Below are 20,260 nucleotides of genomic sequence, written 5' to 3'. Positions count from 1 at the left end.
TACGTTGTTTGAAGTGTCTGACTGCGCTCGGCTCGTCGAGGTAATGTCGTTGTTTTTATTTCTAGAGGTAGGTACTGTAAGATCTACGGGAAGTACACTTCTTGTGCCTTGAACGTTTAAAGAGGTTTAAGCGATTGCCTGGGAAAGTTACCGAGGCTCAAGGACCGATTTGGAGACTTTGGCGAAGAAAATAAATCTGGGGAAGAACCCAATGCCAATTTACGGAGTACATCCCCCCTATGGAGAGGTATTGTAGGTACCTCAGGTACTCACCGGGTCGGCTGCTGGGTATTGTACGGGTACTTGTCTTTTTGACGACAATTCTACAAACACCACGCTCAGTCTTGGGCCTTTCATATTTGGGTGACGGTGTCTAAATTAGAACCTCGGGAAGACAAGGCTCCTGGTAGTATCCCGATTTTGTGTGGTTATTATCTGTCCATGTTCTGTGTCCCGACGTCCCCTTTTGATATTCTGTCTCCAGTATGGTATTGTAGATATAGGGTATCTACCTCAGGTAGGTATCTCCCGCAGTCGTGATTCTATTGTACATACTCTTCATTTCCATACCTCACGTATCGCGAGTGAGCTACCTACCTAGATACTAGAACCTCTACCTTGATTTACCCCCAGTCAAGTCCTCCTGCAGTTTCACCATCCTCTTTAACCCCTCGTCGCGAGCTCTAATCTCGTCGGGTCCCAAAGTCCCATACGATCTATCCGTCTGCTCGGCCACGGCCTTCTTCCATCCTTGTTCCGCCATCGTGATGTTCCCGGCGTCCTTCCACACCCCGTCGATGGACTCTCCTATGTTGTCCAAGAACCCGGCCATCCCCTTCTTCCCTCCGCCGAAGGCGTACATCTTGAAAGGTCCCGCGACGGCCCACCTGGGTCCCAGACTCGCTCGGACAATCTCGTCGACCTCCTCGGCGCTCGCCACGCCCTCGTTGACCAAATGACACGCCTCGCGGAACATGATGAAAGACAGACGGTTCGCCACGAACCCTTGGCTCTCCTTGTGGATCGTGATCGGTCGATGGCCCGACCCCAACGAGGCAAAGTACTCGCGGGCAAACTCGACTTCCTCCGTCGCCGTGTCGGGAGAAGGGACGAGTTCCAACAGGGGCATTATGTGAGGTGGGTTGAACGGGTGGACGATCAAGAGTTTGCTCTTGGCAGCGTCGGCGTGAGAAAGATGAGACAACTGCCGGCTCGCCGGGATCCCAGAAGTCGAGGACCACAGATGTGTGGCCGGCGATGCGTACTTGATGACCTCGGACCACGTCGATTGTTTGAACGGGAGGTGTTCGGGTCCTTGTTCCTGGACGATGGTGGCGTCTCGAACGGCCGACGCAAGATCCGAATGGATGACCAACCTTTTGCCGGAGAGTAATTCGGATACGGACGTGGACGTGGACGACGACGAGGGGTCTGACGGCAAGTACAATGGCAACACCGATTCGAGATGTTCCTGGAGGTCCGGCCGAGGGTCATACACGGACACCCTTGCAGATGTGTATGTCAGATGCAGGGCGAGGAACGATACCCCTATGGCTCCCAGGCCGATGAGACAAATGTGCTTATCGCCATGAGGAAGGGTGGTGCTTCCTGTGCCTGTCGATGTCGACATGATGGGCTGATAACTATGGTCTGGCGTACTCCCCGTCTTTTAGAGGTTAATGACTGCCTGGCACTCGTGGTGATTTGGATCTCTTTTATGTTTGAGGTGCCTCTGGATACATATATGTTGACAAGTAATTCGAGGAGGTGATGATTTGCCGAAAGCCGTCAGGCTTATAGCAACAACTAGAGCAAAAAAGAATGCAAAGATTCGATGTATCGTACTCGCTAGTACAACAGACAAGGCCCTGGGCAAAGCGTCCCAAAGATGATGGAATGGAAAAGGAGGTAGTCGGTCTGTTCTCGGATCCTTCGTACGTGGATGTTTTTTTGGCAACTCCAATTTTATCTGCCTCGGTCCGACATTCGATTCTCTCCAGCATGTAGTCATTCCTAAACACCGGTGATCAAGAGAAACCCCTACTGTAGTGGGCAACGTGCTTAACAACATCTTATCACGTCTGCTACAGAAGCTCGGCGTCACCAACTGGATTTAGAACATCAGAACTACAAACCATCTTACCTCTAGGTACGATGAAAGTGATTTGGGGACCCGTATAGTAAACCAATCTCAAGTAATTTTCTTTGTAGTGTGCAACGGGGGTATCATTCTAAAAGACAAACATTTTGGGGGTCATCAACAACGAAAATAAAATGCCCGCAACCCATCACAAATGAAAACCTAGCACGTCCTCCGCGGCATGGGCGTGGTGACCTCGAACCCGCAAGGAAATGAAGTTTACATGCCGTCTTCTGCCAGCAGACCAATCTGCAGCATTCTCCCATCCCACCAGAATCTATCCTGCTGGTCGGATGGCCGGAGGAGTTGTCTATATCAAATCAAGCACCAAGCTCTTTTATGGCCGCTTTCCTGCGTTCAAGTACTTCACTTCTCTTCACTTTGACTCTGAGGCCTTCACTGGCTTGTATCAACGCATCGATACTTATCGCGTGGTTCGTCATGTTGTGATTGATGTATGTATACACTTGAGCCGCAGAATCAAGTGCAAGGATGGAATTCTCGTTGAGTTTCAATAGCGCCAGCGCAAGTTGAAACAAAAAGGGAGAGCTAGTCCCGTCGTGCTCGTTGTCGGCATTCAATTCAGGCATGGCCGGTGTCACCGGGGTGGACGGCTGGCTTATACCGAGAGCTTGGACGTCGACGGTCAGATTCTTCGGCTGATCGAACCCGTATGGCATGGCGTCAGAGCTGTTCAAGCAAAGGCTACAATCATCGTTAGCCACATTCCTCCCTTGAGCTACAAGAAAAAACTTACATAACATCCCATACACGATACAAAGCCTCGCCACCAGTGAGGACACCCGTGTAGAGGGACAAGAACCAATGAAATGTAAGTGCCTCGAGATCCACGTCGAGTTCTTCCAGTTTGGCACTCAGTCTAGGCAGTATCTCAGCAACATACTGACGGAGAACGATTTGGTCTGCTCGTGCGACAAGTAATGTTGAGCTGAAGTATTGGCTGGGCAGGATGACATCAATGATAGCAACGAGGAGCCAGAAACAATCTTCGGCCGTCGCGCAGATGAGGAGCAGAGAAGCCGTAATTAGGTTCATGCCTTTAAAAAATGTCAGCAATGGTTTTCCTGCACATGAGTCGGTGAGTAGTATACCTTGACAATAACCAATACGAGGATTGTGTAGCGAGTACGCCCTCAGTAATTCTTCGAGTCGTTGAATTCCAGGCCCATGACGAAAGAAAACATTGTCAGTCAGCGTGCGTCTAACATCGGCCTTGATCTGACTAGCAATGTCTGGGTCAGTGCCGTCTTGCGAACGGGCAACCAAATCCTCGTAGTAGCTGGGATTTCGCAGCGCAGTTGCACCAGAACACTCGGCCCAAATCTTTGGTCGAAGTGACACCGGAATCCCAGCAAGCACCAGCGATTTGAAGTGTAAGTATTTGTTTCTGGTCTGTTTGGAACGCCCGAGAGTTGCAATTCCAATGAGTTCGCCATTGAGAAGATCTGCTTCGGGTGTGTTGTTGGTTGTTCGATCGGTGTTACTGGCTCTTTCGGCTCTTACTCGTCTAAGGAAATCATTCCAGCGTGCACTTCTTTCAGCTTGCAAGGCATCGTGAAGATCTCTTAATTGGTCCAGGAGGATTTTGGTTGGGCCCGAGTCGTTGTTGGTGTCATTTTCGGTGTCAGCCATCAAGTCTGACGAAGTGGCCGTGATTGCTGAATGTTGTGGTTCGACCACGACGCTGGTTGTCGGAAGGGCTTTCTGTATGGAAGCGTTCACTGAGATAGACGCCTCCCTACTTCTATGTGGTGGCGTGGTAGGAGCAGCTCCATCAGCAGTGCTGACTGTAACAACAGCACCAGCGGACGGGGTATGTGACAGCAACTCCTTGGGTCTGCCTGAGGATAATGCAACAGGAACTTTAAGATAGTCAGACCACGCTTTCTTGGGTGTTTCATCATCGACCGATGCAGGAGTAGAGGGTCTGTCTGCAAATACGTCTTCGGATCCCGGACTGCCGGCTCTAAAACTGGCCAAAGTCTCTGTATTGCTCATCTTGTTCTTTTTATGGCCTCGAGCTTGGAGATTTTGTCGCCTCCGACGGTACTGGTCAAAGATAAACCCGTACCTGTCCGTCAATAGCCCGTGTTTGTCATCGTATTGATTCGTCATGGTCGGCGGAAGTTGTGAGCTCTCAATCATGGAGTCCAGCTCCACCGTAGGGGGGAGGTTGCTTGCATTCGATTCTTTTCGAACATGGTTTGGACTGGCATTGAGCCTGTTTGGAGTTGGTACGCGCTTAGGCGGAGGACGCATTTTGGCATTGTCAGGTGCTGGTAGCGACGTTGTGGATTTTCCATCGACCTGGGTTTTTATTTTTGATAAACCTGAGAGTGACTTTTGTGCATCAGTTGGAGGTGCAGTATTGCTGTTGGCTTCTTGTCCAAGTGATGAAGCCCTGGATCTACCTGGTTGTGTCTTTCCACTGAATATCTGTGTCCAGGATGCGAAAGAACGCGCAGATTGGTTCGAGCGTACACTAATTTCATCACCAAGTTTCGGTTTTCTAAGCGACTTGCCTCCTATAAAATAGCTGGTGGATTGAGAAGGGGGCTGAAATATACTCTGGAGTCCTGGTATCTTCGTTGAATTGCTGCTACTAACCCTTGGCCGTAAGGTGGCGTCCATATCTTGACTGTTTTCACTGATTGTGCTGTTCGCTCGGCTAGAAGTTCTGCTGCCTTTGAGCTGTGTTGACGCCGTGGACGTTGCTCTACTGCGACTTCCCTGGCCATTCACTTGCGTGGTGTTGTCTGCATTTCGTGCATCCTGGATAGAGTCCGCTGCGAAGGTCTCGTCGATGGGACTGTTCACCAGGAACCCCCCCTCCATGGCTTCGCTCATCATGCCATCCAAAGAGGTTACAGACGTTGTTTGGTCGGATGATTCGGAGAGGTTAGGGTTTTCAGAAACAGAATAACCTTGCTCCAATCGCAATAATCTCTTCTCGACCTCAGGCGTTGAGACACTCGCTTCCCGTAATAGTCGCTTTAGCTCCCGTTCTCTGTTGTCTGCGCGGATCCGTAGAGCCGAGATTTCCGCATCCCTCTGAGCCAGGTCGGAGGCATACTGCCGAATCAGTTTGACTGCCCCAGTCTTGCTAATCAGCCGCTCAATATGTCCATCACTAGCCAGGTGTAGCGAGCCTGGAATGTCGAGCAAAGATCGTGGAGAGTCGTCAAAGAGGGCGTTCTGCTTGTTAAATGATGGCGATGCATTCGTCAAACCAGCTAGAGTAGCCTTTCTGTCTCGCGCCTTTTGTGATACTGTCCTCAACGGTTTGGGTACCACCTCTTGAAGAATGCTTGCAGATTTTTGCTCTGGTTCAGGGGAGAAGGATGGGAAAGAGGTCAAGGCCGGATCATCGTCCTCGAGTGATCTGGCAGAGGCTTTGGAGCCATGTCTTTTTGGTATTCCGCGTAGTGTCTTGGACTTTTTCTGCTCGGTGGTTGTAGAAGCGTGTGAGGTCTGGGAGGAGGAGCGTCGGGACAAATTGCTACCGTTGTCGGACATGTTGAAGCCAGAGTCGGTTGACCGAAGCATCAACATGAATCAGCGGCTTCTATTCGCACCAAAACAAACACCCGCATCTTCGAACTCGACTTTCTAGAACTGTTTGTCGTGAATGGGTCCCCGTGTTGCACGTCATCAAACTCGGTGTTCGACCATCGTATCAGATAAGAGTACCCTGTAATTCGGTTTGTAATGTTGGATTGCAAGGGATGGTAGGGAGTAGTTGTATTGCTGAAGTTGTCTGCAAACAAGTTTCGGTGAATAGACTGGACAAGAAGTCTGACTGTGCTTGAACTGTATGAGTACACGTCTGGAGGTTAGGCATTCTCGCATACAAGAGTGCTCGTGTGATATGACGACAAGTCATCTACTACACCTTAGTCCGCTGCATGCGTTTGACAGGGATTCCTGGTGGCACCGCGCGTTTCGTGTAGGGGCGTCAATCGTGGGACAAGACCGAGACAGACTTGCACTCACTAGGCATAGTGGCCGATGGACGCCGTAGTCACGGGGAGGAAAAATGGAGAAGTCTGACCGTTTCTTTCTGCAGCAGGGATACTACGGAAGTACTGAATGAGGCTAACTAATGCAACCCTTGACCGGTCTAATGCCTGTATATGAAGGAGGAAACAACAAGAAGTACTCTACTTGATGAGAGATCAAGGTTACTTACTATCTGCTTCACTGTGATACTTGATTATTATAAGGGACGCCAGAACTTTAATGCTGAACAAAGTAGTGATACACCTGAGTACTGTCAGACAGTTTTCATTTTGGGTCATTTACGGTGAAGCATTAAGACCATAGTCAACGTATTTCTCACGTCTTAATGTCCCCAGGAGCCTGTTCTTGTCTATCGCTTGGGCGCAAATAGAACATCGTGAAAGAGAAGTCCTCAACCACAACCAGGAAATCTCTCTTCCTTCTATACCTTCTCGTCGTTTAATTTGAATAGCTTACCACACTAACAAAGAGGCCACCACGGATTTGGCCTCGCAAGTAACACCTGGGCAAACGGCCATGGAAACCACAACAACACTGCATCCTGGCTTTTGATTGCAATAATGACTTCCGATGATGGCCATTTAACCTAGTCTCTGCTGCTTCCCGAAGGGTAGACATCGATCGTACTAGGAGAAATCGTCATTATGGGTCAAGGATACTCAATGACCACGCTGTCGGCGGCGTCGGCCACCATTGACGTTCCCGAACTTGCTGATCTCGTTCATGAGAAGACGCTGGCATCCGCTCGGTTCATGAAAAGTGTTCGAGCCCGCAGTCAACAAGGTTTCGTGTTCGTCAAGGCGGTCATGAAACCATACTCATCGTTTCAGGTCCAAGAATACGTTCGGCAGATCAGCGAGGAGAGGAGCATTTTGTCTGAGATACCGAATGCCTTGGGCTATGAGAGAATTGTCGAGGTGGGAAGTGGTGGCTTCCTCGTTCGCCAATACATGTTCAGCTCGGTCTACGATCGCATCAGCACCCGGCCATTCTTGGAAGACATTGAGAAGAAATGGTTGGCGTTTCAATTGTTATGTGGTATACGCGACTGTCATGCGAGAAACATCTACCATGGGGATATCAAGACGGAAAACTTACTTGTTACGTCTTGGAATTGGCTCTACCTTACCGACTTCTCTTCATCATTCAAGCCCACATACTTGCCCGAAGACAACCCGGCCGACTTTTCTTTCTATTTCGATACCTCTAGTCGTCGAACATGCTATATCGCTCCTGAAAGATTCACAACTTCCGACTCAGACGAGACGCAGGGTGATCTGACCTGGGCGATGGACATCTTCAGCGTTGGTTGTGCGATTGCCGAGATGTTCCTGGAGGGGCCCATATTCTCCCTCAGTCAGATTTTCAAATATCGTGCAGGCGAGTATAGTCCGGAACATACGCATCTGAACAAGATCGAAGATCCAGAAGTCAAAGCAATGATACTCAACATGGTCGAACTAGATCCAGAAAAGCGGTACAGCGCAGAGCAGATCCTCTCGTTCTATAGAGACAAAATCTTTCCGGAATACTTCTACAGTTTTCTGCACCAGTATATGTGGGACCTTACGAGATCTGCATCAGCTGCAAAACCTGTCGGTCTTGACACTGGGAGTCTCGCCGAATGCGATGAGAAGATCAACCGAGTTTACCTCGACTTTGACAAGATATCATTCTTCTTAGGATATGGCCCAAGCCCTGCAAAGCAGTCTTCAAGGTCACCTCTTTCCTTCCGATCAAGCAGCAGAATCAAGGCTCCGGACGCTGACCCTTCTTTATATGACGGAAGTCTTATCTTTCTTACACTGGTGGTCTCGAGTATGAGAAATACTGCCAAGGCATCAGCGAGGCTGAAGGCATGTGATCTGCTTGTCGCTTTCGCAGAACGGCTTCCCGACGAGGCCAAGCTTGACCGTATTCTGCCTTACATTGTCGGTTTGCTTTCCGACACTTCGGACGTCGTGGTAGCTGCCGGCATCTACGCCATGACTTCAATCTTTGAGATGATTGAGGTTGTCTCACCAATCAATGCCTACGTCTTTCCAGAGTACATCTTTCCCAGAATGCGTCAATTTATTCTCAACCAGCATACTCAGCCAAGCATCATGATCCGATCCGCCTATGCTTCATGCCTGGCATCTTTAGCCCTGTCTTCTCTGCGAATATTGGACATGGTCCACGCTATTCGTGCCGATGGTCGATTGCCCGCTTTACGAGAGGATGATCTCGCCCCAGAGTCGTCCTATCATGGCTTGTACGACATAGCAAGAGCAGAGCTGATACCTCATTTTGAAGAAGCAACCGTCGCGTTGCTTACGGATCCAGAGCCACCAGTTCGCAGGGCTTTACTGGGTTCGATAACTCGTCTATGTGTCTTCTTCGGAAGCTCTCGAGCAGGCGATGTGATTCTACCCCATCTCAACACTTATCTGAATGATAAAGATTGGATTCTTCGATGCTCCTTTTTCGAAGCTCTTGTCGGTGTTGCCTCATATGTTGGCACGTCGAGTCTCGAGAAGTTCATTCTCCCAATTATGGTGGGCTCTCTTACCGACACAGAGAATTTCGTCATCGAGAAAGTCTTTCGATCTCTCGCACGAATGGCAGCATTGGGTCTCCTGCAGAAATCCACGACGTGGGAACTCATTGGAATTGCTGCACGATTCCTAGCCCATCCAAGCATCTGGGTTCGGGAGAGTGCTGTACAATTCCTTGTGCTGTCAGCCAAGTACATCTCCGCGGCAGACCAGTATTGTATCGTTGTACCGATGATACAACCTTTCCTAAGGAACAAGCTCCATGTCCTATCAGAGGAACGTATCCTGGACCACTTAAAACGACCGCTTCAGAAGGCCGTCTTTGATGCGGCCATACACTGGGCGACGAGAAAAGGGAATAGTCTATTCTGGACCGCTGCAAGTCGTGATGGTGCTCTGACTTTATCAGATCCATCAATGCCACAGAACCCATCCAATTTGACAAAGAGGCTCCTGACGCGGATCCCGCCATCACAGAAAGACAAGGATGACCAGGCATCCCTTGAAACTCTCAAAAACCTTGGTATGACTGCAGATGATGAGATCAAGTTGCTCGCATTGCGGGAATACATTTACAAAGTATCGAAACACAAGGTTTCCGACGATGTCAATGAGAAGCATGCACTTCTGAACAATATTGTGTCCCTCAACCAGATTAACGTTACACCTCAAAACGTGTTCTTCGACCAGCGTGAAGCTTTGCGGGAAATCAAAACCCGGCCAGGCCTCGCGAAGAGGAAGAGTCGAAAAGATGAACGACATAGCCTGGCAGATGCGTTGTTGGATGCCTCTACCAGCATAGACGAGCGTCGGCGGAACTCCCCGTCCGATAGTGGAAGTGGCAGGCAAACCCCAACTACCAGGCCGATTGATATCCAATCTCGTATGGCCGGAACCAGAACAGACTCCGCCCCGGTGGTCAACATCGAAAGAGCAAGCAGTTCTTCAAGGCCCAGTGCCTCGAATGGGACTGGTTCACCTCTGGACCGATTGTCTTTACGTCGCAAGCCGCTCGAATTGAGACATCGTAATAGCGGTCTCAATTTGATGAACCGAAGCGACTCTGCAAAAGCAGATGCTGAAATTTCGACAAGTTCAGAGACCGCTTTTGGAAAAGTTGACGGGCCTCCACACCGCAAAAGCACGGCCGGGCCTTCAGCTTTGACAGTTGCAGCAAGCGCAGCAGCGAGGTCAAGGTCTGTATCTCCCAGAAGTGGAGGTTCTCGAACATCACTGTACGAACCGAACCATTCCTACACAGGTAACGACCCAAATGTGTTGAAGCTACTCGATAATCATTTCATGGAGAACTTCCCCGTCGATCAGATGGACTTTGGTCCTAATAGACCTCCAGCGGATAGCAAAGCAGCCATAAGAAGAGCAACAGACGTCTTTCAACAAAACACGGGCCGAGTCGCCCAACAAGAACTTTCGTTCCGTGCAGATCCCTGGCGTCCTACGGGTCAACTCGTCACACAGTTCTCCGAACACAATGCTGCCATCAACCGAGTTTGCGCAGCCCCCGATCATGCCTTTTTTGTGACGGCTTCCGACGACGGCACGTGTAAGGTTTGGGATACTGTCCGCTTGGAGAAAAACGTCACACCGCGATCAAGGCATACTCATCGCCACGCGGAAGGGGCCAAAGTCAAGAGTCTCTGCATCGTGAGTGGAAGCCACACTTTCTTAAGCGGAGCAGATGATGGAAGCATCCATGCCATCCGGATCGATTACAAAAGTGTCGATGGTGGGGAGAGCTCCAGGTACGGTAAACCAATCCTCGTCAGGGACTATCAGATCCCATCATCAAAGTCGACGACGCAGAGCCTCGGTTTGGCCACAGACGCTGCTGCAAATGTCAAACCTGAATATGCCGTCTGGATGTATCATTACCGAACCCAGACTTCCCAGTCAGTCCTTCTCATCGCTACCAGCGAATGTCGGATCCTAGCCATCGACCTCAAGAATATGGAAATCATCCACTGCATGGAAAACCCCGCCCACCACGGAACTCCGACCACGTTCTGTGTCGATAAAAAGCACCACTGGCTCCTGCTCGGGACGAGTCACGGGATTTTGGATCTCTGGGACCTAAGATTCAGGATGAGGCTACGCAGCTTCGGCATCCAGACCGACGCACGAATCGACCGAGTCCTTATCCATCCATCAAAGGGACACGGTCGGTGGGTGATGGCCAGCGCCGGTGGCGAGATTAGTGTCTGGGATATTGAGAAGCTGGTGTGCCGCGAAGTGTGGCGTCCAAGCACATTCGTCCCATCAACGAGACCACGGCCCTACGAAGTCTGGTCGCCCGACGAAGAGAGCAGCGAACGAATATTGTCGCGGTTTGCTCGTTCGTCAACAGCCGAAGACGGCGCAGTGCACACAGCAGTAGCACCTCAAACTCAAATACGCCCTTCCCTCTCCAACGGTTCTCCCATCAAAGCCAGATTGGCCACCACCAGTGCTGGTGAAACCGCGGACTCCGCCACAGGACAGTCACATGCTTGGTCCGCACCCTCCATACCGGCAGTCTACATTCTCCACGACTATCTTTCGAACCCGTCACAGCCGGACAATCCACACAAACACCCGCTTCTCTTTACTGGTGGAGGGGACCGCGACCTGCGGTACTGGGACATTCCGCGTCCGGAGAACAGCTTCATCGTCTCAGGCCCCGAGCTCTACGGCGACGACGCGGCTACGGCTGTCAGGGCGACGTACGAAGTCACGTACCCGTTGGCACTGAGCGCCGGTGCTCAGATCGCACTCGTGCAGGAGAAGCTAAGCGAGGAGACCCATACAAGTGGTAGCAGCACCCGCGGCACGCCTAAGAAGCCAGTGCCGCAACCACGCTCTTCTACCATCAAGGATCCTCATCACGATGCCGCGACGAGGAGCCCGGCGTCTCAAGCAACCGGTTCGTCATCCTCAGCGTCGTCAAAACTGCCTCGCAGCACCATTATCAGTGGCGCTCAGCAGCAGATTCTTCGCACGCACATGGAAGGCATCACGGACGTGGTGGCACTGAGAAAGCCCTACGGCTGCGTGGTCAGTGTTGATCGAGCGGGTACAGTCTTTATCTTTCACTGAGAACTTGACCATTTTGCGGGTGTCAAATTTGAGTGGGAGAAAACGAGAAAACACGGTTGCAACGTAGTTGCCGCGAGAAGCATGTAGAGTTAATAGTAACACCATTCCAGCTACTCCGTATGCACAAGCGACTACTACCTCCCAGGTCTTTTGTTGAGCTCGATGCCATGACGAGCCAAAAAATACTAGTAGATAAACTCGCTGCCCAGCATCCGGTGTCATTGAGTAGAGTTTTCGTGTCGTCTTCTCCTAGTCGACTCTTCTGTCCTTTTTCCTTCTCCCAAAATCCGAGCACAAGTCATGATTCTCGTTACTGTCGTCACTCGCCGTCGAGGGTTGGTGTCAGTATATGTTGATAAGCGTCGTGGTTGACCATATCAAAACACCTCTGCATCATGTGTCCAACCTCGTAAGCAAACTCGTGTCCTTGGTTGTTCTTGATGCCTAGGTCCAAAGCACTCATATCACGATCTTTTGTGTATCCGCAAAATTGTTCCAGGGCCACACCTGTCGCAAATCCCCTCTTCATCTTCATCTTTGATTTCGGCTTTAGCTCTAGTTTTAGATTCATCGCTGTCGAGTGATGGATGACCTGGGAGCACAGCAAACGAGAACTAGAAAGGTCGCGGTGGTAACCGTTTAGTCGCATCGGCTCCGTCGTCATCGTCATTTTCATCATCCTCTTCATCCTCCACGAGAATGAATTCGTTCTGTCCTTCGCCCTCTTTCACGCTGCCAAACAACTCCAACAGTTGACGCACCGTCGCGCGTTTGCCGTGACTCTCGGGTCCGATCGCACCGCTGACTTCAATGTCCTTGCGATCTTGCATCTTGACGAGATCCTCGTCAATGGAATTCTTGACTACGAAGCGGAGGACCTCGACTTTGTTCTGCTGTCCGATGCGGAAAGCGCGACAGTACGCCTGTGCCTCGACCGAACTGTTGAACCAGAGGTCGAGAATGATGACCTTGGACGCCATGGTGAGGTTGAGACCTATGCCGCCGGCCTTGAGTGAGCAAATCATGATGCAGACCTCGGGCTTGTCCCGAAACTTGTCAATGGCCTTTTCTCGTGCCTCCAGGGTCATTTTACCGTTGAAGTTGACGTAACCCCATCCTTCGGCCTCGCACATGCGCGCGAGAATGCGACAGAGGCCAAGAAACTGCGTGTAGATGATGATCTTGTCCGACTCGTTCTTTTCCCGCCAGTTGAGGATCGCTGCTTTCGTGGCCGTGAGCTTGGCTGAAGGAAGAACTTGGCCGAATTCAATCCAGTCGCTAGATTCCTTGCCCGGGTCTTCCTCATCATCACCATACTGAGACTGACTTGTACCTCTGCGTCCCTTGGCTGCTGCCATACGTTTCTCCTTGATTCTCTCAACTTTTTCTACGACGGGGCCGGAGTTGAAGCCAAGTTCCTTCAAGCCAGAACATGGCGAGGTCTCTTCAAAGGAAGTGCCACATTCGAGACAAGCAACCTTAAGCTCGTCTCTTTGCTCCAGTCTCAGTTGTGCAAGGCATTCTATGCAGTATACATGGAAGCATGATGTACACATTGGCTCATCGGGTTGCTGACCGCATTTGGCGCAATTGGAACGGGCGTGAAGCTCGGCCCAGGTGGTGCTCTTACTCAGTTCACGGAGGAAGCGTCGAAACTTGAAAGTGAGACCGAACGAAGCGCCAGTACTGACGTCTTCCTGATTGTCGATGTCCGAAATATCTATCGGACTGGATGCATCGCCTTCCCGTGTCTGGCATGTTGTGATTGTCTTGTCCTTTGAATGGAGCATCTTTCGGAGGGCGATGAAGGTGTCCGAGGAGCGCTGAATGCCTTTATCCACCGTTTCGACTTCCTTCTGTGTTAGTTGCCAGAGGTTTTCGATGTCAGCGACCACAAACATCTCCTTGAGGGTCTCCTGACAGAGAAAAATATGAGAGCAGAGCATTCTAAGTCGCAAGATCATACTCAAGATGTTGCTGTAATTGGCTGTTAGATTGCCGGAAGATGAGAAGGTGTTGATCTGTTGTGCATAGCGGCGCTTGACCATTGAGTAGATGGCGCGCTCGATGGAGTTGAACTCCACCTCATGCGTGACATGTGAAATCCCAGGTAACTTGACGATCGGCGCATTGAATAGACTGTCGACATGCGTACGTCTGAGCATTATGGCGCGGAGGATATTGTGAATCCGTTCCATGTTGACCGGCTCACGATTGGAGCGATTGTTGCAATAGTTATGACAAAAGGTATTGTAATCACCCGTGTGTGGAACTCGAAGGAATGAGAAGTATGGAAATAACTCCTCAATATAGTTCAGGATGGGTGTTCCTGTAATAGCCCATCGAAATTTTCCAGTCAGACCTCGGACAGCAATCGAGGTTTTGGAGTTGTGGTTCTTGATGGCGTGAGCCTCATCGAGAACAATACGATGAAACTTCATCTTGTGTAGAGGTCCACAGTTGTTGACATAGAAGTCTTTCCACCACTCATTCTTCTTGGTCTCTGAAGATAGATGCTTCGGCGGCTCGATCATAGGGTAACTTTTCTGGACTTCTCCATACGTCGTGAGAACTATGTCGTAGGTTGCTAGGTCAGCCACAACATCGTTGCTCATAAGACGGGAGCCGTTGTGGTAACGAAGAATCCGGCCAAGCGCTCGATCTTTGACGTGTTTATCCATCTCAGCCATCCACTGATTGACGAGAGAAGGCGGTGCCACGATCAACGTTGTCTTCACTGCGCTGCCATTTTCTGGCTTACCAGTGAGAATATTGGCACTATAAGCGTCAGCAGAGTAAAGGGCTATATCCATTCAGACTTACATCATCTGTATGGTCTTTCCAAATCCCATTTCGTCGCAGACTAAACCGCCATGTGGCCGGGTATTGCTATGTTCGCGATCACGTAGGAAAGCCGCACCCAGTAGTTGATGATGGTATAAAGAAGACTCCATGCCTCGGAGCTTCCAGCCTCCTTGGCCATCTGATCGGATAGCACCTTGACCATTGAATTTCTTGGATGCTTCGAGGATGGCATTTTTCTCGGATGAGTGTAGACGCTGTTCAGAATTTGGGATACTTGCAAGTAGTTCCTGGAGAGCCTTGCTTTTGTCTTTCGAAGTAAAGGTTGGCATGTCCGGTCTCTCTGCATTGGCCTGAGCAGGTCCAATGATATTGGTTGATCCTAAGCCTTGAAGATTGTTCAAGGTGGGTCTTCGTCGCTTCTGATTAGCTGCTGGTCGCTTCCTCTTTCGCGGTTCTGCACTCTTGTCCTGGGTTTTCTTCCTCTTAGGTTTGCCACTTTCCAAACGATCTAATCCAGCAGACATGGCCTCATTTTTCTCTTTCGCAGTGAGACGATTTTTAGGCTTTGCTGCTGCTCGCTTTTTCCGTTGGGGCGGCTCGGGTCGCTCAGGGACCTCGGGAATGAAGAGGCTATCCTCCTCATCTTCTGGGGGTTGATCTGCTACTTTCACAGGCTCTTCTATCTCCATCTGGCTCCGCTCGAAATCCTTGATACGCTGCTGCTCTGCGTGTTTGGCAGCAGCATACCGAATCTCGTCTTCCTCAGTGGTGGTTCCTAGAGCTTTCTTACCTTGAAATTCTTCTTCGAGGCGTGCAAAATTGGCCTTGCTGGTCTCGTTTTCCTTGAGAGCGGCCTTGGAATCCTCATCAAGCTCAGCATCCCAATTCAGGCCATCGATATTGACGACATCGGCGTTGAAAGAGGCATTGTTCTCGTTGAAAGTAATCAATGCCGCAACATCGTCGAGGGCCATGTCATCGTCAACGTTCTCCGAAGCCATTACAAAAGGAGGATAGTGCGGCGATGAGTGGACGAATGATGAAAGAAACGGTGAGGAGTAATAGGGCGAAGGAGAAGGAAAAGAGGAGGTGGAGGAGGAGTATTAGAAGGAGTGGTGAGAGGAAAGGTAAGAGGGATGAGAGATCTGGGTGACAGGTGAGGTACATATAGTTCAGACAACGTGCTATGTTGATGATGGCGGCGGCCTGATGCAGAATGAGGTCGTTGTGTGTAGGAACTCACCTTATTCAGCAACCTACAGCCATCGAGTATCTTGATAATGGTGGTGGCCTCGAGCAGAACGTAGCCGTGTGGTGTAGACCAGATCTTATACCTACCGAGTTTATATGTTCGAGCGGCGACGACATACATATCGATCATGATAACAGCCGCGTCGGCCTTGTGTAGAGGGTTGTTGTTTGGTGTGAATGGCTCCCTGGAATCAAGATGAGGCATGAAATTACTGTCTATTTAATAATTGCTGTGAAATGCTGCAAATGGAAAACTCGCCGCTTTCTACACCGTAATTTGTTCATCGTCACTGTCGCTTAATAAATAATATCGATATTACCGAATCCATTCTAGACCCAACACCATCAATCACGGTTACCAATTGACTGCTTCTGCTGTATATTTGGGCTTTTGCAAGTGCCTGGAGAGTAATGTATCCTGCTTCTCTCCATTCGTGGCAGAGTCGATTTCAAATTGTTGTTGTCACTCCAGCGCAAGCACTGACCTTGTCCATCGACTCCTCGTTTCCCAGCCACCAAACTCCTTTCTCCTGATGTGATGCCTATTATAGGACGCTTACCGAGCTTACACCGCTGTGATACTATCTTGCTGAGATGCTGGGAAGGTTGATACAGGGATACTCAAGAGGTGGGCAGCTTGAGAGTGCGACCGAAGAGACTCACACTCGTACGCTCCTCTGGCCAGAAGTTAGCCCCGACGGTCGCTATGGCTCCCTCTCCCCTCCAGCGACTCCCTTCGGCTCCCCAGTCCTTCGTGCTTCTCCTTTTGACGACCGAGCTGGCTTAGATCTGAATGAGACCAAAGACCTCCGAGTCATCATCGCCCAAGATGCTTTTGGCACGCATGATCGTCCCATGCTGCTATATGACACCCAGACTGCGGAAACAATTTCAGGCGTTACTTCTCCTACAGAGTATAATGCTTCTCCTTTTAGCCATACGAACACCCCCAAAGATCCCCATACTCCGATCACTGGACATATACGGAATAGGAGTTCTACAATGTCTGGTTCTGCTGCCTCATGGGCACGCCCACATAAAGATTCGGAACCCACAGATCACCTCAGTAATGTGTTGGACTGTATGTTTGGAGTTAGTAGCGCCACAAAGTCTGGCGCAAGCACCAAAATACATGTCTTGCCGGGAGAGCGTGCCGCTGCGAATAGTTCAGCTGGTCGAACACCATCCTCGAATGTCCAGAGTACAACTCCAATGCGAGCGCCTTTAGTGAGAGCAAAGACTTCTGGGAACCCCGCCATGACGCCTCGGCAGACTTCATCACCCAAAGAAGCTGAGGTGGAAACTCGAGACTCCATTTTGATCACTAGGATCTTCCCTGTTACTCTACCCGAGAGCAAGGATGACTTGCGACAACATCGGAGCTCCTCTGCTGGACAAAGCGATGCAGCGAGTCCATCCACTGCTGGACGAGAATTGCACGAACAGGGGGCGCAAGGAAAGAAGCCTAAACTTGTTGAGAAGAAGACTCCCGTCTACGCCATCGGGTTACTGTTCTATCTCCCCCGCCACAGCGACAATCGCCCAGGTACCTCTGCCGCCCGACCAGCTTCGAGGGCCTCATTCAATAGCAACTCTACTCCTGCTTCGTACGGATCTGATGCTTCATGGATTTTCCTGAATGCAATTCCCGATCATTTATTTTCCCCCGAAGCAACGAGTCAATCGACCGACAGAAGCATGGGCATTATTGTTCAGAACTGGGACGTCATTTTGAGAAGCCTTTCAGTTGTTGAACAGGTCGCTCGTGCTGAGATTGGCGAATTGTTACAGCAAGTGAATCTGGCTATGATCTCCTCAGCTGCAAAGGCGCCAAAAGGGCCCTCTGAACAGCGGACCAATCAACGCAACGTATATCTGAGATCGCCCAATTTGCTGGCTGAGGCCAGTCATTTGCGCCCGCTGATGAAACATGCTCTGGGACGCATCTCATATGCCCTAAGAATCCCGCGGGTACTGACTGGGTTCGGCCTTGACAACGGAGGCCATTGGTTGGACGAGGCACGGTATCTCGTTCGTCTATGCGGCAACAAGCAGCAAAACTTCTTCCTTTTCAACTTGTTGACTGCCTTTCTTGGGAACCATACAGAGTGGCTTGAAAGGCTGGGTCCAGACTGGTACAGGAAACAAATCAAAGCATTGAACAGGTCTCGGAGTCCCTCGAGCAGCCTTGCCTCTCGCACTATTATCATTTGCGACAACCGTTCAATGGCTCGAAGGCTCATTTTTCTGTTGGCCACTTTCCTGCCACGCTCAGTAGGAACAACGGCACTGGCGAAGGTTGGCGGAGAGTACTTGTCTCCATTATTGACACCCGATATTGAGTCATCATCTCCAGCGGGGAAGAATTTTCGTGGAGGTTCAATGAGGCGTCATATCCACACAAAATCCCGGGAAGGTACATTGGCTTTTTCTACTCGTGACATTTCAAATTTGTCGACCAGTGTATCATCGACAGAGAGCGTTGGTGGTCTGGGTAAAGCTTTGCAGAGCAATTCACGCTCAGTCTTGTCGCGACCTGAGACGGATCTGCTGGCCAGCAAGCAGCCGTCAGTGTTTACGCCTGATGGAAATGGCGCAGCTCAGAAGACGGACACTACGAGCTCAACTGCTACTCCGGGTGGAAGCACACCCGTCCCTTATTTCTCCGCCAAGGCAGATAGCTACTTCCCTGATGGAGCTATTGCAGAAGCCGATGAAGGGAGTGCTAGTGCGGATTTAGCCCGCATTCTTCGAAGAGACAGTATCAGTCATCCTCAGAGTGGCCAATCAAGCATCAACTGGGGTTCATTGATCAGCAATGTGAGTGGTTTATGGAGTAAGAAGGGGAGTTCTTCCTCGTCCGCTGCTGAAGCATCGGCTTCGTCTGCAGCCGGAAGTCTACGGGATCGCAGGAAGAACGCCCCTCAAAATGTTTCCATCCATGCGAGAAAACCGAGTCAGTTAGAGAGGATGGTTAATGAAGCGAGCAATTTGCGCACAGGGGGAACGGAAAGTGAAAGTGGTCGTGCCGCTATACCTATAAAACGACCCCCGACAACTGGCAAGGATGCCCAGCCACCCAGGCTCACGGTCGACGATAAGGATGGCGTGGTTGATGTTGATATCAGCCTGCCAGGATTTATCGGCTGGACGGAGGGGAAATTTGCGTCCCCAGCTTCGTCATTCAGGCTCCGATCGCCTTCGATCACTAGTACGGATGACGCAGGCTCTTTTCTTAGTCACAACTCCAAGCGCAATGATACTGCCGGCTCTAAGCCTCTGAATGTTGCCGGTTTCTTGAGGCGATATCACGAAGATTTCATCCTTCAAGGTGTGAAGCCGTACCCAGATCTCAAAGAAGAAGTCCGGCAAAGCATGGCAAGGGAGCTCACGCCTCCAGAAGATTTGCGCAGCTCGTTGCCAGAGGAGCGAGACGGGGAGTTGTGGGTTAATGTTTGTACTACTCTCCTCGCGGACTGTCGTACTTTCACCATTCAACGTCTCACATTACAACGCCGAATTGAATACGATAACCCAACGGACAAAAAAGATGTCCACAACCCAATAATGAAGCCTCAGAGTGCTCCTTCTGATTTACGATACCGCCGGGCTCCTGTGTTCCAAAACGAAGCCTCGGAGCGCTTCGTCAGTGAAACCGTTATGGACTTTGACTCTACGCTCACTGATGCAATTGAACGGGTGCTGAACGAAGCCGAGCAGTCGCGTCTTAAGTCAATGACTCCATCAAGAACGCATTCAAGGGCTGTCTCCACTGCATCATCCGCCAGGTCCGAGCCTTTGGACATTTCTGGCTCAAGTAAAACCAGATACAGCTCGCGTTCCCTGATGCTATCTCAGACTGAATGCCGCCAAGCAGTTGTCGGGGCTTTGGAGGAGGTGGTGAAGAGCGTCAATGATGATTTAGCCAAGCACCACCGCTCCAAGGATGCTGACGGCAGTTTGAATCTCGACAGTAAAGCACTGGAACAAGAAATGAAACAAGACAATATCCTGCGCGAAGGTGTGAAGAAATGGCTACTCAACGTGGAGACACGGAGTGTGTGGTAGCCTTCTACCAAGATTTGTACATTTGACGACTGATGATTTTTGCGAGGACTGATGTATTTCCAGTCGCTCACGCTCACGAAGATACCCTTTGAGCAAATTTGTACCATTAGTGAAGTTAGAAGACAGATGTAACATGACAAGATGTGAGAATAGAGAATCAAATTGAGGATTTGCCAGCGTTTTAACATAAGTCAGGTGGATGTGGTCTCCCTCATAGTTGGCTCGTCGTAGTTCATTGTACATTAAACAGACGAGGGGCAATACAATGAGGATCATAAAGCGGCATCTACAGATTTCCCAAATAGGACAAGGCCAAGATGCTTCC

The 20,260-nt window shown here is 50.3% G+C and overlaps 5 protein-coding genes across 5 annotated transcripts; 2 read left to right on the top strand and 3 right to left on the bottom strand.

The window, feature by feature from the left end:
* Positions 1 to 613: 613 nt before the first annotated feature.
* On the bottom strand, positions 614 to 1,890 carry PV06_05372 (uncharacterized protein; the record flags this gene model as incomplete). The annotated part of the gene is made up of 1 exon (XM_016406368.1): positions 614 to 1,890. The coding sequence occupies exon 1, from the start codon at positions 1,628 to 1,630 to the stop codon at positions 614 to 616; it is 1,017 nt and encodes a 338-aa protein (XP_016264574.1). The 5' UTR covers positions 1,631 to 1,890.
* Positions 1,891 to 2,190: 300 nt separating this feature from the next.
* PV06_05371 (uncharacterized protein) lies at positions 2,191 to 6,079 on the bottom strand. The gene is made up of 3 exons (XM_016406367.1): positions 3,253 to 6,079; positions 2,898 to 3,198; positions 2,191 to 2,845 (listed from the first exon to the last, which is right to left on the bottom strand). The coding sequence occupies exons 1-3, from the start codon at positions 5,711 to 5,713 to the stop codon at positions 2,461 to 2,463; spliced, it is 3,147 nt and encodes a 1,048-aa protein (XP_016264573.1). The 5' UTR covers positions 5,714 to 6,079; the 3' UTR covers positions 2,191 to 2,460.
* Positions 6,080 to 6,549: 470 nt separating this feature from the next.
* PV06_05370 (uncharacterized protein) lies at positions 6,550 to 11,811 on the top strand (the record flags this gene model as incomplete). Its single annotated transcript, XM_016406366.1, has 1 exon — positions 6,550 to 11,811. The coding sequence occupies exon 1, from the start codon at positions 6,826 to 6,828 to the stop codon at positions 11,809 to 11,811; it is 4,986 nt and encodes a 1,661-aa protein (XP_016264572.1). The 5' UTR covers positions 6,550 to 6,825.
* A 614-nt stretch (positions 11,812 to 12,425) lies between these two features.
* Positions 12,426 to 15,617, bottom strand: PV06_05369 (uncharacterized protein; the record flags this gene model as incomplete). Its single annotated transcript, XM_016406365.1, has 2 exons — positions 12,426 to 14,589; positions 14,635 to 15,617. The coding sequence occupies 2 exons, from the start codon at positions 15,615 to 15,617 to the stop codon at positions 12,426 to 12,428; spliced, it is 3,147 nt and encodes a 1,048-aa protein (XP_016264571.1).
* Positions 15,618 to 16,225: 608 nt separating this feature from the next.
* Positions 16,226 to 20,088, top strand: PV06_05368 (uncharacterized protein). Its single transcript, XM_016406364.1, has one exon. It carries the CDS (start codon positions 16,462 to 16,464, stop codon positions 19,933 to 19,935), a length of 3,474 nt encoding a protein of 1,157 aa, XP_016264570.1. The 5' UTR covers positions 16,226 to 16,461; the 3' UTR covers positions 19,936 to 20,088.
* The last annotated feature ends 172 nt before the right edge of the window (positions 20,089 to 20,260 follow it).

Source organism: Exophiala oligosperma, assembly GCF_000835515.1.
Source record: "Exophiala oligosperma strain CBS 72588 unplaced genomic scaffold supercont1.4, whole genome shotgun sequence".
Lineage (NCBI taxonomy): Eukaryota > Fungi > Ascomycota > Eurotiomycetes > Chaetothyriales > Herpotrichiellaceae > Exophiala > Exophiala oligosperma.
The sequence above is the reverse complement of the archived record's forward strand: the minus strand, read 5'-3'. Positions and strand labels throughout refer to the sequence as shown.